This window comes from Manis pentadactyla, chromosome 1 (assembly GCF_030020395.1).
Source record: "Manis pentadactyla isolate mManPen7 chromosome 1, mManPen7.hap1, whole genome shotgun sequence".
In the NCBI taxonomy this organism is placed as follows: Eukaryota; Metazoa; Chordata; class Mammalia; order Pholidota; family Manidae; genus Manis; species Manis pentadactyla.
Window position 1 is genome coordinate 115528116 of NC_080019.1, and position 21218 is coordinate 115549333.

General features: G+C 37.1%; 1 protein-coding gene across 10 annotated transcripts in view; it reads left to right on the top strand.

The window, feature by feature from the left end:
• MAP3K13 (mitogen-activated protein kinase kinase kinase 13) overlaps positions 1-21218 on the top strand; it is a 171341-nt gene that overhangs the window by 119584 nt on the left and 30539 nt on the right. For all 10 annotated transcript variants that reach the window (XM_057500774.1, XM_057500775.1, XM_057500776.1 and 7 more), the window contains 2 exons: positions 10126-10685; positions 16866-17049. In XM_057500774.1, coding sequence (XP_057356757.1) covers positions 10211-10685; positions 16866-17049 — 659 coding nt within the window. In that variant the 5' untranslated portion in view covers positions 10126-10210. The remainder of the gene's footprint in view (positions 1-10125; positions 10686-16865; positions 17050-21218) is intronic.

The window sequence follows — 21218 nt, forward strand, 5'->3', positions numbered from 1 at the left end:
GATAGCCAAGAGGCACATGAATAGATGCTCCACATCACTAATTATCAGAGAAATGCAAATTAAAACCACAATGAGATACCACCTCACACCAGTTAGGATGGCCACCATCCAAAAGACAAGCAACAACAAATGTTGGTGAGGATATGGAGAAAGGGGAACCCTCCTACACTGCTGGTGGGAATGTAAATTAGTTCAACCATTGTGGAAAGCAGTATGGAGGTTCCTCAAAAAACTAAAAATAGAAATACCATTCGACCCAGGAGTTCCACTCCTAGGAATTTATCCTAAGATGCAGCAGCCCAGTTTGAAAAAGACATTTGCACCCCTATGTTTATCGCAGCACTATTTACAATAGCCAAGAAATGGAAGCAACCTAAGTGTCCATCAGTAGATGAATAGGTAAAGAAGATGTGGTACATATATACAATGGTAAATTATTCAGCCACAAGAAGAAAACAAATCCTACCATTTGCAACAGCATGGGTGGAACTAGAGAGTATTATGGTCAGTGAAATAAGCCTAATGGAGAAAGACAAGTACCAAATGACTTCCCTCGTTTGTGGAGTATAACAACAAAGCAAAACTGAAGAAACAAAACAGCAGCAGACTCACAGACTCCAAGAAGGGACTAGTGCTTACCAAGGGAAGGAGATGGGAATGGAGAGGGTGGGTGGGAAGGGAGGGAGAAGGGGTTTAAGGGGCATTATGATTAACATATGTAATGTAGGGGGGTCACGGGAAAGGCAGTATAACACAGAGAAGACAAGTAGTTATGCTATAGCATCTCACTATGCTGATAGACAGTGACTGCAATGGGGTGTGTGTGGGTGACTTGATAATATGGGTGAATGTAATAACCACAATGTTGCTCATGTGAAACCTTTATAAGATTGTATATCAATGATACCTTAATAAAAAAAATCCTCCTGCTTTTTGTTTCAGAGGATTTGAATTCAATCTCTTTCCCCTTTTGTCCTCTATCAACAGTCTTGAATGAACTCTTCTTGCCTATTTAACTGTGAAATGGATAAAATTAAAAAAAAATAAAGTACGTCTTCTCCTTTGATCTTACTCCTTAGTGTGGATATTATTATTAATAAAAAGTGTACTCTCTTATCTTAAAAATAAAATGTTTTATTTAAATTTAAATAGCAAACTTATATTGTGTGCTTACTCTGTGCCAGGTAATAATGGTAAGTCCCCTGTACATATTATCTCATTTAGGCCTTATTACAACCCTATGAGGTAGATAGTTTTCTTATCCCAGTTTTTGATTGTGGAAACTGAGACACACAAAGATAAGGAACTTCCACAGGGACAGGATCAGTATTAGGACCCAGATGGTTTGAATCTAGAGCTGCTGGATTTCAGTACAGATAAATGTTAAAATTTATCATTTAAGAATATTTTCTTTATGATGTTTGTAAGTTTGTGAGAAGCTCCTACTGTAGAGCACTCTAAGCCTGGAGCGCCAGAAAAGGTTTAGATTTTGTTCTGGGAACAGGGTCTTCCTGAGGCAAGTGAAGGCAAGGTGTCTCAAAACAAGAGTCATGTTGCCCAGAAGGTGAGTGAGGCAACAGGAGAATTGGGCAGTCCCTTCAAGGCAGAACATCCTGGTGTGCACATAGCGTGATGTGGAAATGTGGATTTTATTACATTAAAATCGCCATTTAATTTCACATAGCAGTGTTAAAACCTTGGGAATTAGTTTTTTCTCCCAAATAAAATGGCATAGCATTACTGTTCTCCCAGATATTATTGCTATATAAAGCCTCCTATTTTTTTCTGTTTAATTAAAAGCCGGAATGTAAAATTGACTGCTGTAATTACATTAAAGAGAAAGGAAATTGAATATGAAAAGGAAGTTGCATATATTTGGGATTTTTCTCTCCTATTTTCGAACTTTCTTTTGCCCTTTTGAACTGGTATCTCTGTTTATTGATTTGTTGTGCTTTCACTTATAATTTTAAATGAATGTTAAAAGCTCAACGTGCCTCAGTTTCTATGTATATTGATCTATCCCCCTTCTCTCAATTTTTCAGTTAAAGAAAAGTTTGTCTTCCCTTTGCCCTCCTTTCATGTGCCTCAGTTTAACAATATTGCTCTCAGCATGAGGAAGTACATAGAAGGTTCTGAACTGACTGGGAAGCAATTTTAAAGTATACATTTATAGCCCAAATTTTAAAAAATAATTTTTATTTTAAGTAATTTTAAGGTAATTTCAATTGTTCTTCAGAAATATTTATCTTGAGGAGAGTTATAGATTTCCAAAAAGAGAAGGGAAAAGCATGAAATAATTGAAAAGGAAAAGAAGAAAAGAACTGGCATTTATTGAGTGTTTACTGTATACTTCATGTATCAGGGACTAATTTAAGTTCAGAGCTTTATATATTCTATAATTCTCCTTTTTCTTTTTCTTTTAATTAGGGTATTTTTCCATTCTTCTACTTTTCCATGAATAATTGTCTTGCTCATAGTTCATAAAGATATTCTTTATCCAAGGTTTTTTTGTGACCCCAAGTGCAAGAGTTTAAGTGCCTTAGCATGTAATTCATATGGACCTTAAATCTTGGAAATAATCAAAACAAAACTTGGAAATAATCAAAATGTCCTTGTCTCTTCATCTGTCTTGAGTTTCATTTCTCTTAGTTACTATTATTCTTCCTTTTCCAGCTTGAATATGAGTCTTACTATTAGGAAAGGTAAAAACAATGTGAGAGTTGTCAACTTGATGTCATTGTCACCTGTTTCTTATTCATTTTTCTCTTTGCTTTGAATTTATGATCATTCTTAAGCCTGTTTGCAAGCCTAAGCACACACTGACAATTAGGTTTCTTGACAATGGCCTTAACATTTCATATCATTTTTCATATGTGCATGTGTAGTAAAGTTGGCTCATTAATTTATGTGTTTAAAGCAACAAAGATTTGAATTGAAAACTTCTGATTAAAGAAGTAATGCATGCTAATAATGGTAATTTGGGAAAATGTAGAAAATTTAAAAGAACAATAGTGATAACCACTGGTTGACCTTTTAAGTCTGTTTTCCTATTTTCTTGGAATGCTTATATAATTATTTTTATACTTATTTATATATTTAAGTGTACATATTTGCCTATAATTTACTTTTAAAGTCACTTTAAGGGAATTTATTTAGTTACTAATTTTCTTCTTCATATGTAAAGTCAGATCTAGGTCAGAAAATGTCAATTCAATTTTGAAATATTAGTACTTATAACAGTACATTTTATTAAAGATTTGTGAAGGTTATGGAGAAATCATTCCTTTTGTCAAGAAATATGTTTAGCCTTTGACTTAAGGTATACTTAAAGCCTCACAAGTTTCTATTTCTTTAAGTTTATAGTGTACAACTCTGAAGATGAAGCATCTTCATTCATTTTAAAACCTACATTATGAACTTATTTTAACTTTAATCATGTTATACTTATAGGTACGGTATTCAGAAAGTAATTCTTCACCATGGAGGATTTGCCTTTTTATAATCTTTATTTTTTGCTGACTCTAGTTTACTTCAACATTATTAAGCATTCATGATCTTAATAAAAAATATAGGCATATGGTAGATGCTGAGTCAGTATTTTTGAATGCATGATTATTGAATGAAATGTTATGAAGCAAATGGAATGAGATAGGTCAGTTTGGTTGATGTGAGGGTTATTGTTATCCTTTCAAATAGGAATTTCAGTAGATAGTTCACAGTTAAGAAATCAAGTTGAAGTAGAGTGGCAATTGTAGGTCATTCTTTTAATCTGATTTTAAATCTCATACTTACAATTTTGTAACTCCATTAGAAATAGCTACCTAATTTTTTTAAAGTTCAAATCAAGATCTCAGTGACAGACCTCTATCCTGGGAATATCATTTTATGTTATTACTATGCAGAAGTAACTTAATTCCAGTTTTCAAATAGAAATAATGCCCTAATTGCAGAAATCTCTTTTGTACTAAATACTGCTATATGAAATTTAGAGAAATGACCAGAAGGTTGAAATGGCTGTATTATGTTCATTTTAAGGCAAGAAAATGCCAAGTAAAGAGAAGGCAGCTTGGGAAGAGCTCAGCATCAATCAAAAAATCTCAGCAATAATGCTTAATTTAAAATTTTACTTGATTTTAGTCACACTGAAAACTATCTGTGGGGCAAAATTTTCCAAAATCTCTGGTTTACTCATATTTATGACATAAAACTCAAAATCTGAGCTACTGTCAAGTTATCCTTTATGAGCAACATGGGGAAAACTGAATTATACAATAAAAACACAAGAACCCAAGGGCCATTTGGCCACATCACCTCTTCCATTTCTCTTTTTCTCTGTGCCGAATCCATCTTGGCACAAAGCCAAGGTAATTTCCAGAAATTGGCAGCGCTGTGGCAAATGCACAGCTGCTGCTGTCTCCAACACTTGCCTACTAATTTTGCACAAACCACTTCCTCCTCTTGAGGCTGAGAAATTCTCAGGGCAGGGAAACATGCCTGCAGGGCAGATGGAAGCATCCTGGCTGATTCAAGAGCCCTTGTACAGGGGCTGCTGCAGTCTCCTCAACCTGCAGCCTGCCCATAGAGGGTCTGGCTGGTAAGGGTGACCTTCCAACCTGCATCCTTGTCCCACTGCTCTTCCATATCTTTTTCCATTTGACTCCTAGTGTTTAAAAATTTTGCCTCATTTCTTTTTCCATCCCCTTTTAATAAATGCTGGCTTTAATTTCTCATGAATCAAAAGATGCAAACAGCTCCCATGAGGGTACCTAAGCCAAATCTGGACAGGGAGAGAGGAACAGAGAGCAGGAGACAGAGGCAGAGATAGTGGGGCAGCTGCCACTTAGCAGCTCCTTCACTGTGCAGTGGCCAGGTGTGGGTGTGCATACAGACACAGGAAAAATTTACATCTCTTTACCCTCCTACGCTCTGCTTGAAGGTAGAGTCACCTCTTGTTATATTTTAATATAGTCATGGTGATGATTTCTTTCTCTTTGTTCTCATGCCTCTCCATTTCTTTGCCTTTGCTGGTTGAGATTGAATTTGGTATTCTTGGTGAGCGGAGGGAAGCCTCTTTGACCGCTCATCTTTATACACACTGTATGGTTCCCCGCCTCTGCCAACTCTTAGAGCAGTGACAGTCATCAAGAGCAGGTAGCCTGTCACTGCTCTGTTGACAGGTACGGAGCCACCTCCTTGGTGGGTGCGGTGTCTCCTTGGGAGTAGCTTTATGCCTCTAGAATAACACTGTGAATTGCTGTTGTTTTTGTCATCAGTGGTCGTGATATCATGCCTCTATGCTTCACTTTATCTGGATAAAGAAACAACCAAACTAGAGGAAGAGTATAAGCTGAGCAAGGAGGACTCACCCCTGCTCTGCCACTAATTAGTTGTATGGGACAAGTCAGCAATTCTCCGGAATTTGATTCTCATGTGCATAACACGTGGGTTGGACTATATTCCTTGATGGTATCAGACTGAGTGTGAAGGCCAAGCCGAAGTCCTTTCTCTTCCTTAGATGTGTTCCTAGTGCCAGTGGGAACAGGTCCACTTCATGTGTACCCTTAACTTAGAAATGGGAAGAGGTTACAAAACAAACATAATTTTCTAACTTTTTGTGTATGAGCTCATTCCGGTGTGATGTCTGTCATTAGGGAGAAACTCAGGTAAAAATGGACAAAATGGAAATTTGCCAGGAATTAACTATAAAGCCCTGTAGTTTGAGGCAGTGAACAAATAGCACAAATAGGTGTTTGGCTGTAATTCACATACACGTTTGGGTATTTGCATTATCCTCAAGTTTGATGTGAGCCAATAGCATAATGTATGCCCTGTGATAACCACGAGTCTCAATGGCAAAGGATGATTGGAAGTAATGGCTAAGGCAGTGGCCAGGGCAGATGGTATGAAGTCAGCAGTCTTCAAAGACAAGACATCAGGTGGAGCAAGGTCACAGAGGCCCAATGCAAGAGACAGCTCAAGGTTGTGGCAGGAGATCAGCAAGAAAGCAAAAACGAGGGGATCCATAATATCAAAGGTTAGAGCTGACCACAAAAGGATTAGAGTGGGAAGATGGGGTGAGGGGAATGGGGATCAACTCAGGAAACAGTGTGACAAAGGGCTCTGACTTTTACTTTCTCTTCCTCCCTTAACCTTATATTTGCAGGCAGCTTCCCAGCCCCCAAAGTTCTCCATGCCCTAGAATTTAAGTCCCTTTTAATTTCACCTCATCCAGATAGTTATCTCTCTGATGTGTTAAAGGGGAAAAATCATCACCTGCATTATTTCACGAGCTTTCAGAGCCCGTATGTGAAGGCAGGAGTTGCCTTTGTCACACACTGGTCCCGAGCCTTAGCCAGCTGTTCCCTTCCTTCTGGGTTACCAACCCTCTCATGTGCCCTGGTCATGTCTGCTTCCCTCCCTCTGCTAATGCTCTTAGCCTCCTCGACTTCCTTTCCTCTGTCAGGCCCAGACACATCTTCCTTTCAGAGGTTCATCTCAAGCATTACCTTTTTTATCCAGTCTGAGCCAACTGCTCTTGCCCCCTTAAGGGTTTCCCTCCTCTCACGGCTCTCTGTAACAGGACATGACACGTTTGTCATGACGGGAGTGGGGTGGGCAGCATGTGATGCCCTCCATGTAATTATTAACTCCTTAAGGAGTCAATAAGCTTTCAAAGGAAGGAACTATGTCTTACAGCAACAGTATGGTAAAAGAGAGTTTTGGGATGAGGAAAAATAATCTGGTATCCAGTTCTAGTGCTGTGACCTTCAGCATACCTCTCTCTAGGCTTTAGTGTCCTTCTGTGAAAAGCAGGCATAATGACTGCATGCTCTAGCTTCCTTACACAGGGGATCACATGTTCAGATCAAGATCATAGGCAACAGCATTTATAACCTGTGAAACATTCTAAGAAAGTAAGGAGTTATTATCAGAGGTTAGGGAATTTGGAAATCTGAATTTTGAGTCAAATTTTGATTCCTGCTCTAACACTTACTCAATATGTGACCTTGGAAAATCTTAATTCTTTGCAAAATGAGAATGACACTATTACAAGGATTATAGTGCTGGTGCTGGTTTAATCACTGATTTGTAAGAGCCAATTGTCAAATATTTAATAACTTTGTAAGGTTATTTAACTGTTACTAGCTTGAAATATGTCATGGTGGGAATATTTATATGGGGAAATTGGCAAACACTATAGATTGGATTGTTGGATTTCTTTTTTCTGGAGAGCTAATTTGCCAGCACATCATTGATTTGTACATAGGTCGCTGTAAATTGTAAAGCACTTTGTCTTATTTATCATTAAAAGTAGTAATGGTAACAGTAGTGTTCTGTATCCATAGAACCTAGCTAGTACATGGCACAGCCCTTAGCATGCATTTAATAAATACCTGTTTAATTTAACTTGGATCACCCTTATATTATTTTGATACTTCTTCCACTGAGCTAAAGGAGCCCTCATCTTTACCTTTCTTCAAATCCCTCTCGACAAGGTGTATTTTTAAAATCAGATGACATAAATAAATCCTGATCCAGTGCATAAAACACACAGTAGGCTTAGACCTTTTGTCTATAGCTGAAGGAATTGCCTTCTTTTTAAACATTCTCTTCTTCTGATACTTGATATCTCAGTTAATGACACTGCCCATTTGTCCATTATCCCAAGTATCTTCTCCTCTCCTTTTCCTCACAAACCCCCATGTCTATAATTAATCACTAGATTTTACTGATTCTACCTCTTACATTTATCTCCTCCTCCTCATTGCCGTTGTTACTGCCCTGGCTCAGGCCCTCATCATTTCTTACTTGAACTCTTTCTCCTGGTATTTGACCTTCAGTCTTTTCCTTTCAGTCCCACCTCTATTTCTATAGATGTGATTTTTAAATTACAAATTTGACCAAATCACTCCCACACTTAAAATTCCTTAATTGGCTTCCTGTTGTCATAAGGATAAGATCCAAAAGCTCTAGATTGTCATCCAGGTCTCCCCAAATCTGAACTTGGTCCATCTTTCATAAGACTTACCTGCTCCTGTTCTGCAGTAGTGGCTGGAGTGCCTAGTCTCACCTTCCTAGTGACCTGTGGTTCACGCTGCAACTCAAACAAAATTTCCTCTATGACATTGTAGGCATATTTGATATGTGTGTTTCTGGACTCCCATAATACCTTGTACACATCTCTAACCATCTGGCTGTTGTTAGCAATTTTTCTTGCCCTCTAGATTATAAGTTCCTAAAGAGTAGGAACCTATATACTATTCATTAATGCCTAACACATTGTATAGCATGTAATAGGAGCTCAATAGCTGTTAGAGGAATTCATGAGAGTTCAAAGAATAGGGTATTTTCATTGGTTCTCACACAAGCTATTCATAGGGCATGGCAATGGGGGAGAAAGACTTAAAAGTTGGGTCTCAATAATAATGAAAATGAGAAATTAATATCATATGGATGGTTTATTTTTATCCATAACCCCCAATATAGGATCCTATGACTCTCCATCACCTTCAGGATAGCATACAAAGCTCCTTACTGTCTAGCCCCTGACTTTTTCTCCATTCTCATCCTTCTCTAGATACTTAAATATAACCTTCATTCCAGCACTTAGACTTCTCATCTCTCCCATAATCCTTCATCCCTCCATGCCCCCTTTCATATTTCCCCACACCTGTAGTACCCTCTCCTTCCTCTTTTACTCATCTTTCTTCCTGCCTAATGCATTTCTATACTTCCTTCAAACCAGTAAATAGTTACCACCTTTGGGCAGCTAATCCTGAAACTATCCCTCCCTCTTCAGTGCTACAGAGCATTTGGTTGATCCATTATAAGCACTGTACTGTCAGTCTTTGTTGGTCTGTCTGTGGCCACCTCAGTAAAGCAGGATCATCTTTATGCCCTGGTCTCTTAACACATTCTAGATGTTCAATATAGAGGGAAGGAAGGAAGGACTATTGTATGGGGATTTGAAAAGAAAGTAAACTTATGATAAAAGACATATGTTGAATAAATTTAACATTGACTTTGTATGATCTGACCAATGTAAAACAATTCTATGTCTTTATTTTCAGAGGTTGGGTGGCCCTGGGAAATTGGTGCTAATGGGCTTACTCAGAGGCAAAGAGTAAGTTTAAGGAGCTGGAGCTTAGTTGTATTGCCCCAGATTTGGTGCAGTGCAGTGACAACAAATTTTCTATCTTAGAATTATCTGGTCACATACACAAGAGACGTATCCACATGACTAAATGAGTGCCTTAGAAAGTAAAGCAGTGTCCCAGTGGATAAGCATTAAAGCAAAGAGTAAAGGGAAAGTATTTTTTTTCTGATTATATACACAATATATACATGTATGTATATCTTCATCTGTTTAGCCTGCTATAACAAAAATATCATAGACTAAAAACCTCAAACAATAAACATGTATTTCTCACAATCCTAGAGGCTGGGAAGTCAAAGATCAAGGTACTGGCAGATTCAATTTATCTGCTAAGGGCCTGCTTCTTGATTAATAGATAGCTGTCTTCTCACTGTCCTCATAGAGCAGAGGAGGCAAAGGTCTGTGGGAGCTCTCTGGGATCTCTTTGCAAGCACTGATCCCATTAATGAGGGCTCCACTCTCATGATCGAATGGCCTCCCAAAGGCCCAGCCTCCAAGTGCCCTCATTTTTGGGGTTAAATTTCAACATATGAATTTGGGGTAAGACACAAACATTTACTCCATAGCAACATATTAATGCAGAATGCATGGAATACCTTGAAAAATACAACAGTATAAACCAAAAATCTAACTACCTAGAAATAATTGTTGTTAATTCTTTGGCTATATTCATCCAGTTTTTTTTCTTATATATGTGTTGTGTATCCTTTAAAAAATTTTTTTAATGACTTATGTTGTATATATTGTTCAACCTATTTTTTATCTTAATATTTCATGAACATTTTGTCATGTTATTAAATACTCTACTACAACATGATTTTTAACTGCTGCCCAGTATTCCATAATGTAGACATATATATATATAAATCCCCATTGTTTCAATGTTGTTATTCTCATAAGCAAAAATGTAGTAATGTGGATGACTAAAGAAAAGGGTGACCTCATGTCCTTCTCCCATTTTTCCCCAGGTTTTGGAGCCATGGCTTACATCAGCACCCTGTCCTAATAAGCCTCTGAGTGTCATCTCAGAACCTTGGGCACACTCATGGCACGATGGCCAACCCTCAGGAGCACCTGAGCTGCTCCTCCTCCCCACACTTATCCTCGAGTGAAAACAAAACCTTTCATAGACTACAGGATGAACTCGCACCTATGGGGAGCCAGCCCTCACCCAAGCTCCTTAAGGACCAGCAGGAAAAGGGGGTGTTGCAAACAGAGCTAACTGAGGGTGTGAGCAGCCCCATCACCACAACAGTGCTGACAAGTGTGAGCGAGGACTGCAGGGACCAGTTTGAGAACAGCGTTCTCCAGCTAAGGGAACAAGACGAGTCAGAGCTGGCCATTTCCCAGGGGCACGGCAGCACTGAGGATGGAGAGAGCATGAGTGGCACTGAAGACATCAAGATTCAGTTCAGCAGGTCGGGCAGTGGCAGTGGTGGGTTTCTTGAAGGACTATTTGGATGCTTACGGCCTGTATGGAATATCATTGGGAAGGCATATTCCACTGATTACAAGTTGCAGCAGCAAGGTAAGCCAGAGCATGGACCTGGAGGATACTTCCTTTGTAAACACACCACCATCATTACCTGGGTCACCTTTGACCTGTGGGCAAATTAAAGAGCTAGCCAGATGAATACTCTATATCAAGTCCTACAGAACTTCTGAATGGAACAGATTCACATTTGACTGGTCTGTTTTGGTCAAAGCCCATCTTTTGCAGTTGGCCAGTCCAGTGGTATCCAAAGTGGAATATGGATAAGACAATGCGGAGCTCATTATAAGGAGGAAAATGTTAAAGCTCCTGTTCCTTTTATCTCATCACTGTAAATTTCTATTTTCATGCATGTTTTCATATACATTTGGTATTTTAATAAAGTTGTACAGGTATATGATTTATAAATACATCACATAGTAAATGTTTAAAAATTTTTTATTGAAAGTTTATGCAGTCAAAAAGTCCGATGGCCGCTGGACTAATTCAAAACCATACAGAAGCCACATGGTAGTGCCCCTGAAGATTGCAGGCCTGCCTTAGGTTGCAGTAAAAAGGAATTATTTTCCTACAGTCAAGTACAGAAAGCTTACATTTTGAGAAAAGGACAAATATCTAATCAGTCTTGAGAGGCATTCTTATTTCAAGATTCCACAGCTTTTTAAAACATAAATTTTTAGCTCCTATCATTGTATAATATGTATATTCATGTATTTCAATTCAAACATTATGCATTTGAAGTAAAGAGGACATATGGACCTGGTGTCTTTATAACTTCATTTACATTCTTTAAAAGAACTTTTTCCCCCTGATAACCAAAGTAATATATGTAGAAAAATTGGAACATACAGTTAAGTTCTCCCCCAAAAGTCAAAATATATGATCATCAGTCTTCTGAGAATAGCCACCATTAATGTTGTTGGCATATATTATGTTAGTCTTTGTGTGTGTGTGTGTGTGTGTGTGTGTGTGTGTGTGTGTGTGTGTGTGTGTGTGTGGTTAAAAAAAAGAAGTCGTATTGTTCTGTAACACTTTTTCACTTCGTTTTGTGGCAATTTCCATATCATGAAATACACTTCATCATTTTAATGGTTGCATAATAGTAAACTGTGAGACCATCCCTTTATTTATTTAAGTAATCCTCCATTGCTTGACAATTTGTTTGCTATTTCAGTGATTATAAGCCACGCTGCATCTATTACTTAATTTTCATACATCTATGATTATTTTTATTATATCTTTAATTTCCTGAGGATAAATTCCTAGAACAGGAATGGTTGGGTTCAAAGGGATTGTTTCTTTTAAGGCTTCTGATACATATCTTTGTAGCCTGATGTAAATGATTCAGTTGTTATGCATTCTCTCAGCAAGAAATTTGGAAAGGAAAAATATGGGCCAGGAATGAGATTGTTTTATTTACTTCATAACTGAGTGTTGAACTCTCTGACCCTCCCTTAAATGTATACCCTTCTCATTTAGTCAAGACTGTTAACATCTTTTTCACAACAGCCAGTCAACATCAGTCATCATTAACCACTTTTCTCATGCATTCCATTTTTTCTATTTCAGAAATACTTTCTCTTAAACCAATACTTACCTCTCCCTTTATACCCATTCCCCATAAGTATGTTGGGTTTTACCAATAAATCTATCAATTCCAGGTATACTTCTTAGGACTTGTCAACCACAGCATCCATTCCTGCCCCATGCCAGGTACTCCTTGTCAATCTCTGGGTTTTGTCTCTCTGTCTGTCTGTCTCACTCTCTCTCTTACATACTCCTATACCCTGCCCATTCCACTTTCTTTTCCCATCTGTGATCTTAAGGTTTCAAAAAAATTAAGTCACACAAAGATTGGGCACTACTCTGTCAAACAGTATTACTATTTTAAAAATTGAGAAGAAAGATAAGCACAAAGAGAAAATAAAACTTGTCATAACTGTTCTTATTAAGTTCCCTCTTCTCTGCTTGGACACAAACCTAATATCTGCTTATGTGATAAAGTATATTTGACTTTTAGGGTCTTATTTGTCCAGTCTAATCATTATTTTGGTGGTAATATGAAGGGCTTGGGATCCAGATGCAGCATTGAGGTTCATAAAGAGGGGCAACAGACACACCCTGTATCTCTGTTAAAAGGAGCCTTTAAATTTTTTATATTGTTCTGTAAACTAATATTGTCTCCCATAAGAACTAGATCTGGTCAGCTAAGCTTACCAGAGCATAGCAGCCACCTAACTCTTCAGCAGATGTAGGATGTCCTCTGGTGGGCTGGTGTTGCTGTGGACCTTAGGAGAGATTTGCTGTCCGGAAACTAAGTGCAGTTTTTTCCTTGTCAGCTGTGGGATCAGGAGCTAATCTTTAATCCTGGATTACAGTTAACCAAAGGATAGCACATGTAACAGATGTGTCCCTGCATTTGGTACTTAGAAGGAAATTTCATTAGATTTAATAATGTTTTAATGTCTTCAACTCCCAGTTAGCATGTTGGTACTGAGGTCCAAGTAAGGTAGTATGTGTAAATGAAATCTTTTATTACCGAATAGTTTCCAGTCTCAAAGCAAGTATTGTCATAGACATGTCTAAATACAGACCAAAGAGAACTTACATATTAAAGTGGGTGGCCATGTGGCTTTTTCTTGGTCCTAGGAGTTCATGGTGAATATTGGAATTCAAATAGTCATCATAGTGATGAATCAGAAGATACAAGCTGGAAAATGTACAAGCTGTACCAACAGGACAGATGTAAAAACAGCAGAAAGTTGGGACTAACCCTGGAGAGCGCATAGCCAGTTTCCAGTGTTATGAGGTTATCTTGCTCTTCAAGTATCTGGGCCCTCGATTTTACACACACTTACTGCTAAAATTCCTTTTTCCTACCATTTTCCTGTTTCATAGCTCTCTACTAGGTATTGACAGGGACATTTGGATAGGACATCACATCAGTCAATTTTACTTCTGGCAATCAGTTCTAGTGAACAGGTTGATGGAAGTGTGACTAAAGTAATACTCTGTTCTTGAATTAACAATGCTGTTATCCCCTTTATTTTTCCATGGATAATTAAGACTTGGCTGAACAGAGCTGAGTAACAGGCATGAGCTCCTGTTAGTAGAAGAAAATTTTACTCTTTAATATAATATCCTCAACCTTTGATATTTGAATGCCAAATGAATTTATTATTTGTATTTTAATAACTCATTTCTCATTTTATCAAAATACAAAATAATAGGCATTATTTGTTTACATTTTGTAAATTACATTATAAACATCATGAAAATATAAACATCTATGAAAAGAGAATTACTTAACAAATTATTTTGGAATCACTAATTAACACTATGAAATAAATAATTTACATCACTCCTCACACCATACACCAAAATAAACTCCAGATAGATGTACAGGTTAAAATTTTTAAAAAATCAGCTATAGATGATTCTTAGGTGATAGATTAGGCAGTAGAAAAGATTACAAAGGAAATGACAGGCAACTATAAAAATGCATTTTTCAAAAATAATAAAATTAAAAGAAAAAGCCTTTTGTAAAAGTATTTTTTTCATATATATCAAAGAAATAGAGAGAAAATTTCTAGTTTATGATAACTACAAGGCCATGATAGAAAAATGCACAAAGGAAAAATTTGACAGTTCACACAAAGCAGATGTGAGAACTAGACAAACATGGAGAAAATATTCTACATTACTGGCAATTAAAGCAGCATAAACTAATAAAACTATTTTATACCTAATTAAATTAGCACCAAAAAATAATTGACAATATTAATTGCTGGCAAAGCTCCAGTAAAAAAGAACATACTCATATGGTACTGCTGTCAGCAAAATCCAGTAAAATCTTATGGAGAGCAATTAAAAATGTATACCTATAGCCAGGAAACTGAGCTATTTAACCTAAGGATTGAGTCTGAGGAAATAATATAAAGAAAGAAGAGAGTACCAAATTTAAATTAGCAAACAGTAAGATGAAACACAGTACATAAAAAGGTAAGAGGGGATAGTAAACAACTATTAAAGCTTACAATAAAAACTATAAATACATGGGGACTACATATACACGAAAAAATAGAAAAAATATGTATATTACAACTTTGACATAGCTGTGTGCATATGAGCAAAGATCAGATGAAAACTAACAAAGACTAGATGGAGTGGGATTTCAGATAAAATACTTTTTTTCTTTTCTTTCAAATGTTTCTAGTATTTAACAGTAAATAAAGATTTAGTGAATAAAGGAAAAAAGATACCCCAAAACTATCTAATTTTAGTAGTTACTATATTAAAAATTAGGGTAAAGTGGGCTTTTTTAAGTTTTTCAGAGAAATAGTTCCCCAGTTACATTCTTGGCCCAGAATCCAGTAATAGTATTTTATTCAGCCCCAGAATGGTCAAAATGACAGTTTAGTTCTTCACTGGACCCCTATCAGGTACAGCTCTTTACAGAACTCCGTTAGTATCTGGGTCCTGTATGTGCCACACAGAGAAGCCAATGGGGATGAAAGCAGGGCTGCATGAGACCCTGAACACTTGTCAGTCCTGAGAAGCCAAAAAGACACTGACCACAGTCAAGCCTATAACTTACGGTTTCCTCCTAAATCTCACTTGGCATCATTTGTTCATTTATGAGCTACTTGGATTTCAGAGAGATTTGTTTTTGTACAGTATCTATTCCATTTCAACAGAGCAGAAACCTTTATTACTGCTAATTGCAGAAGAATGAGACAAATGCCCATGCTATAAACCACCCTGTGATTTTTTCTGCTCTATATGTTCATATTTGGAAGGCTGTGGTTTACTCATTGTAATGAGAAACCACATTTTATTAAGAATCTACAGAATCTCTTAAGAGACAGAGAAAATTGGAGAGGAGAGAAATGTAGTTCCCTTCTGGATACTGAATTCTTTCTACTCTTGCTTCATCAACAACATAGTAGATGGTGAGTTGATTTGCTTTCAAGATCAGAATATCTTCAGAGCCAAATCATCACCAACTTGTTCAGTGTTCTGTGAACAGCGGCCTTTTAGTGACTGGTGATCGGATGAAAATCTCTCATAACCTTTAACACTGTCATCATCCTCTCCTCACTCTGTGGGACTCTTAGCTCTTTGATGTTCATTTCTTACCAGTGCAGTGATAATACACTGGTAAAAAGGGGACAAGGAGAAGGAACAATGGGTTATACTCTTCTTTGTAAGTTTCATGAGCTTAAAGCTCATGTTGATTGAATTTCTGAAGTGTTTTATTTAAAATAATATTTTATTCATTATCAAAGTAATACAGGCTTTGGTTAAAGAAATATAATACAGAAAACAATAAAGAACATATGAACCATCAATAATGTAACCATTTAGAAATGAACTCCATTACAATTTTTGGTCCAAAGAAAAACCAAACCCTAAGAAAAAGAGAAACTTGAAAATACTGCACCTATATGAGTAAATATATCATGCGTAATGATCCTCTCAATTACCTCATGAGAGGCAATATGGTATAATAGAGAAAGTACTGTCCCTGGAATCAATTTTGAACTTCTGGGCCCAGTTCTGCCACTTACCAGCTATATGACTTTAGGTAAGTCACTTAGCCACCCTATGTCTTAGTTTCCTCCTCTTTAACTATAATAAGGCCAGACTTACAGGATCTTTGAAAGAATAAACAGATGAGAAATGTAAAGCACAATGCTAATGTCTGGCATATAGCAAGTACTTGATAAAAGGTAAATACTAATACAAGTATTATGCACAATTAGGACCTTAGGAGAGTATCATTGAAAATTCATTCAACAAGGATTAATTGAGCATTTGCACTAGAAATTCAAAGACAAATAAAACAACACTTATAATGGGTGATGTGGTAGGAATAGTGGAATAGAGACAGATAAGCAAACTGAACATGCAAGCTTGAAGTCAGGAGGTAAAACTGTGGGAATATCAAGATGTGTTTTGTTTGGAGGAGAGAATATTGGAAATCTCTCATCTGCTTGATTTCACTGGTTAAAAATTGATACAAACTAACACATGAATATCTGTCTATAGTATCAAGGCTCATAGAAAGGGTATATTTTGAGGGGAGTTACCAGGTGGTAGTCAAAGGCTAGAGATCATTTTGGATGATGATAAAGTTGGTACCTTTGGAGTGGCCTTGTAGAATGGTCCCTGGGCAAATTCTGAGATGTGTTTGTTTCTCGCTTGTATGCCTAGATACTTGGGAAGTGCCATTTGAGGAGATCTCAGAACTGCAGTGGCTGGGTAGTGGAGCCCAAGGAGCTGTCTTCTTGGGCAAGTTCCGAGCAGAGGAGGTGGCCATCAAGAAAGTGAGAGAACAGAATGAGACGGATATCAAGCATTTGAGGAAGTTGAAGCACCCTAACATCATCGCTTTCAAGTAGGTCAAGGCTCTTTTTTTTAAAGAAATAGATTTTGTTTCCCCCAATATCTACATACATGTTCCTGCTTTGAAAGACATGTCAAGAGCACTCTAGAGACTTAGCACTGTGCTAGGTGCTTTGGGAGAGTACCAAAAAACAATTGGAGTCATGTCTCTAAGGATCGTATAATCTAGCAGTTCTTTTTGCCAGAGCAAGCCCTGCTTGGAAGAGATGTACATGGTACGGGGGAGTCGGGGGGTGGGGGGTTGGGGGGAAAATTCCTGCCAAGCAGTCAGATCTGCTGAATTGACCTCATTTATGAATAGGAAGACAGAGGTCACTCCAAGATAATGTGAATATCCTAGAATTCAATAAAAAAAGAAAGCTGTCATCTGAAGTGATCAGAGAGCAATTAGTCCTTATAATAACAGATACATTTTTTAAAATTCATTTCTATTAGTGTCCCTTCTGAAATACTAAATTGTAATAATATAGGTGCCTTCAGAGTATTTCTCCCTGCCTCAGGTTTTTCCAGATCCCTTTTCAAGTAATGCCAAACATTCAGCTTTCCAAATCTAATGATAGTAGAGTTACTGATGACAGTAAGTTATATGCTATGTTCATTTCACAAAGTAATTGTTTTCAAGAGTGTATGAAAACATCTTTCTAGTTCAGACTGTTATTTTCATATTGACAGGAATCCCTGGCAAAAGGGAGAGGCTGAAAGGTAAATTTGTAGAAGTCACTGAACTTGGCATGCTGAGCTCTAAATATATGTAATCTCTCCTGCCAGTACCTTTCCCTTGAATTTCCTCTCTTGCTAGCCTTCTAATTTTGCCCTAGGCTTGAGCAGATGAATGGTGAGTGGCTTTAGAGGAGGGAAGGTAGAGAACAGGGAAGTGCCTTTAGGTAGGATGAAAGTTTAGAAACTAGGGCTTCTCGGTATGTTTTGTATATATATATATATATATATATATATATATATATATTTCACCCCTGGAAAATAATATAACCAATGAGGCTACAGCTAAAAGTGGAATAGCTTAAAAATCCCCCTTTCCTAAACTTTACCCAGCCCCCAACAGGATCTTTTCTTGATAAAACTCTCATTATAAAGCTAAACATGCCATGTGATAATTTTTCACTAGAATCACATCCCCAAAGTAAGGGATAGAAATCTTGGTACAGGTTTTGTAGAATGGGTTTAAATGAGTAATAAGGTTGAGTTTTGACTTCCAAACAAGACCCATTATAGAAAAGGAAAGAGGTATGAAAAGAAGAGTAGCATTCAACTGGGATAATAAGTGAAATGCTTTGATTTGTTTCCTTGTAGAGGGAACATCCATGCAGAGGACATGGGACAGAGCCTCTTTTGCTGTAAAGATTCTATCACTGGCTGCCCTAATAGGGCCAGGAGGATGTGAGACTAAAATGAAATACTATAGTGACAAATTATAATCTTTACAAAGATGATACATTTCAAAAGGCAATAGAAGGATTATTTTAAGCAGATTTATTATCAAAGACTTACTTCTTTACTTCATTTTACTTCCCTGAGGGAATATCACTTCCAGTATGCTGCACCATCCTAAATGGAAGGAAGAGCCTTCTATTTATTTAACTGCCATTCAGCTAAATGTTTAAGCTTTTATCACTAGGATGCTGGGTTTGAGGCAGGTTCTGTACATACACATGGCTTTTTGGCCTCCTGCAGTGTGAACAGAGTTGTGTGTCCCAGGTAAGAGAGCTTTCCAGCAGGATGACCTAGGTAACTGAAGGCAGAAATGTCTCCTCAGAGTATTAGTGTGAGGACTCTATTTTTCCTTCTTTTCTTTTGCTTTTTCCTTTTTCCTTGCAATCTTGTCTCCACCTTACTCTTCTGACCCTCCTACTCTCTTATGCAAGTTTTAGCATTTTAGACAAACATTATGCTGCTGGTCCCTACTCTCTAAGTTGAAAATGCTTGAATAGTCTTTACCTCTACATGGAAAACAATAGTGAGGCTGTGTCTCTGGTTCATTACCCCAAGCTCTTGAGGCATTGTGCAGTGTTATGTTTGCAGCCATCTGTGCCATGTGTTGCTTGGCCAATGAATCATTCAGGACCGTCTGGAAGATTTGAAGCCATGATTAGATTTTAGTACTCCCTCTGGATACTGATTTCTGTGCTTACAGCTTCTTTTGTAGTAAGAACCATGTACAGAAGGGGAAGTGAAAGAAAAGAATACTGTATTCTTTATTCTCTCAATTTTTAAAATCAGTCTTTTTAGAGAACCCAACCTGACTGTTCCTAATGGAGTTGAGTGCTGAGGGGAAGAAAAGGTAGCAATTAGAAGTGATTATCAGGCTGTTATTTATAGCTACTAAGAAGCCTTGTCATAGTACGTGGTTGATGGAATGATTGCTTCTCATTCGTCAGTCAAGAAAGATGAAAAGCACGTAACATTATCACTGTTAGACCCTTTCTGTCTAAGTTAGTGTGACAAGTTAAAACAGTGGAATTGGATGCTGAGGAGCTTCAAATAAATATTTATTTTGATATTCTTAAGCATATTACATTATTCGTGCCTGTTCGCTATTTTTCTGTAATGAAAATTAAATTGTCTGTTTTTAGTTGCTGTGCACTTGTGCTCCACTGAGGTTTCCTAAAAGTTAAGTAACAAAAACTTGAAAAAAAAAATTTCATTAAAAATCAACATGAGAATTCAGGTAACTTAGAAAATGATAGGAGAGTAATAGAAATAGCTTTGTGGCATTTGATGGGGACATCAAAGCAGAAAATAAAGATTAATTATATGCTTCATAACCTACTGTTATAAGACTTTCACATGATTAAATTCTTTCATCACTATGGGAGCCTAAGAGGTAAGACATGACTTGGGAGTTGGCTGAAGACTTTAGCTGGGCATCTTGAAGACAGAATACTCTCAACCTTAAGTTTTGAAGGAGGTTATGCATACCACTAAGGGATGGTACACAGAAAATTGCATATGCCAATTTTTCTTCTCTGTTTTCATCCTTCAAACAAAGCTGTGGAGCAGAATTAATATGATTAGTTCCACTTTTGTAAGGTAACATATTAACATAGGATTCCCTACTTTGCTTGTCTGGACAGAGGTTAAAAACTAAAAGGGAGGCAGCTTAGCATAGTGAGTGAAAAGAGCATGGGCTTTAAAGTCCGACAGACTGGATTTGAGTCCCAGCTCTGTCACTTAAAATTGTATGATTTAGGATGATTCAGTTTCTCTCTCTGAAACTTAACTGTAGAAATGAAAAGATAATACAGTTCATGGTACATTAAATTAATGTAAACATGCCTGACAAATACATGTTCTTTCATGTGAACACCCTTCTTCCTACCCCTTGCCTCTGTGCGTGTTTGTGTGAAGGCTTTACAGCAATGAAAATTAAGTTGCAGTTAAGAAGTATTTGTCAAGGAATTGCTCTGGACTTCTAGGCCATGCTGTAGAAAGCAGAGAATTTGAAGACCTTTCCCTGCAAAGAGCCCACATGGGGACAGAAAAATGATGTATGAAAAACTAATGGCTCTCTCAGCATAGGAATTTAGAGTGAGAAAGAGCTCTTTGGACTCGAATAATCAGGAAAAGCTTCACTGAAGATGTAGGAACTGATGGGAATACAGGCTGCATATGTGTATAATACATTGTATAACATTTTTGTTCTCAACAGAAATGTTTTTCAAAGACTATGTAGTACAGAAAATTGGCTCTTTTTGGGCTTTAGTCTAGTTAGTTATCTTAAATTTGAGAAATTTAAAATTCACCAAATAATTGTAAGAATAATGGTATTTTATTTGAATTCTCTCTGTAAACTATGTATAAATCCCTCTATTTAATTTTAAAAGGAAGGCATTTAAGTTATTCCTAACAATCTGAAACAACACACCATCCAGCCTACACAAATCTCAGGAAAGTGCTCTTTGTGCCAGGATGGAATGGTCCCACAGAAAAAGCACCAGATACAGCACAGCATATAGATATCTAGAATGAACAAAAACAAACTAAAATTGTCTATATGCATAAAGGAGAAATATGTAGACTAGAGGAGTTTTGATGGTAACTTAAGAATCAGGAAAGATTATGCACTTAAAAATTAACTTGATGGAGAACTTGTCTTAATTATTAAATTTAATAAGTATTCTTTAAAAATATAAATGTAAATGTGTA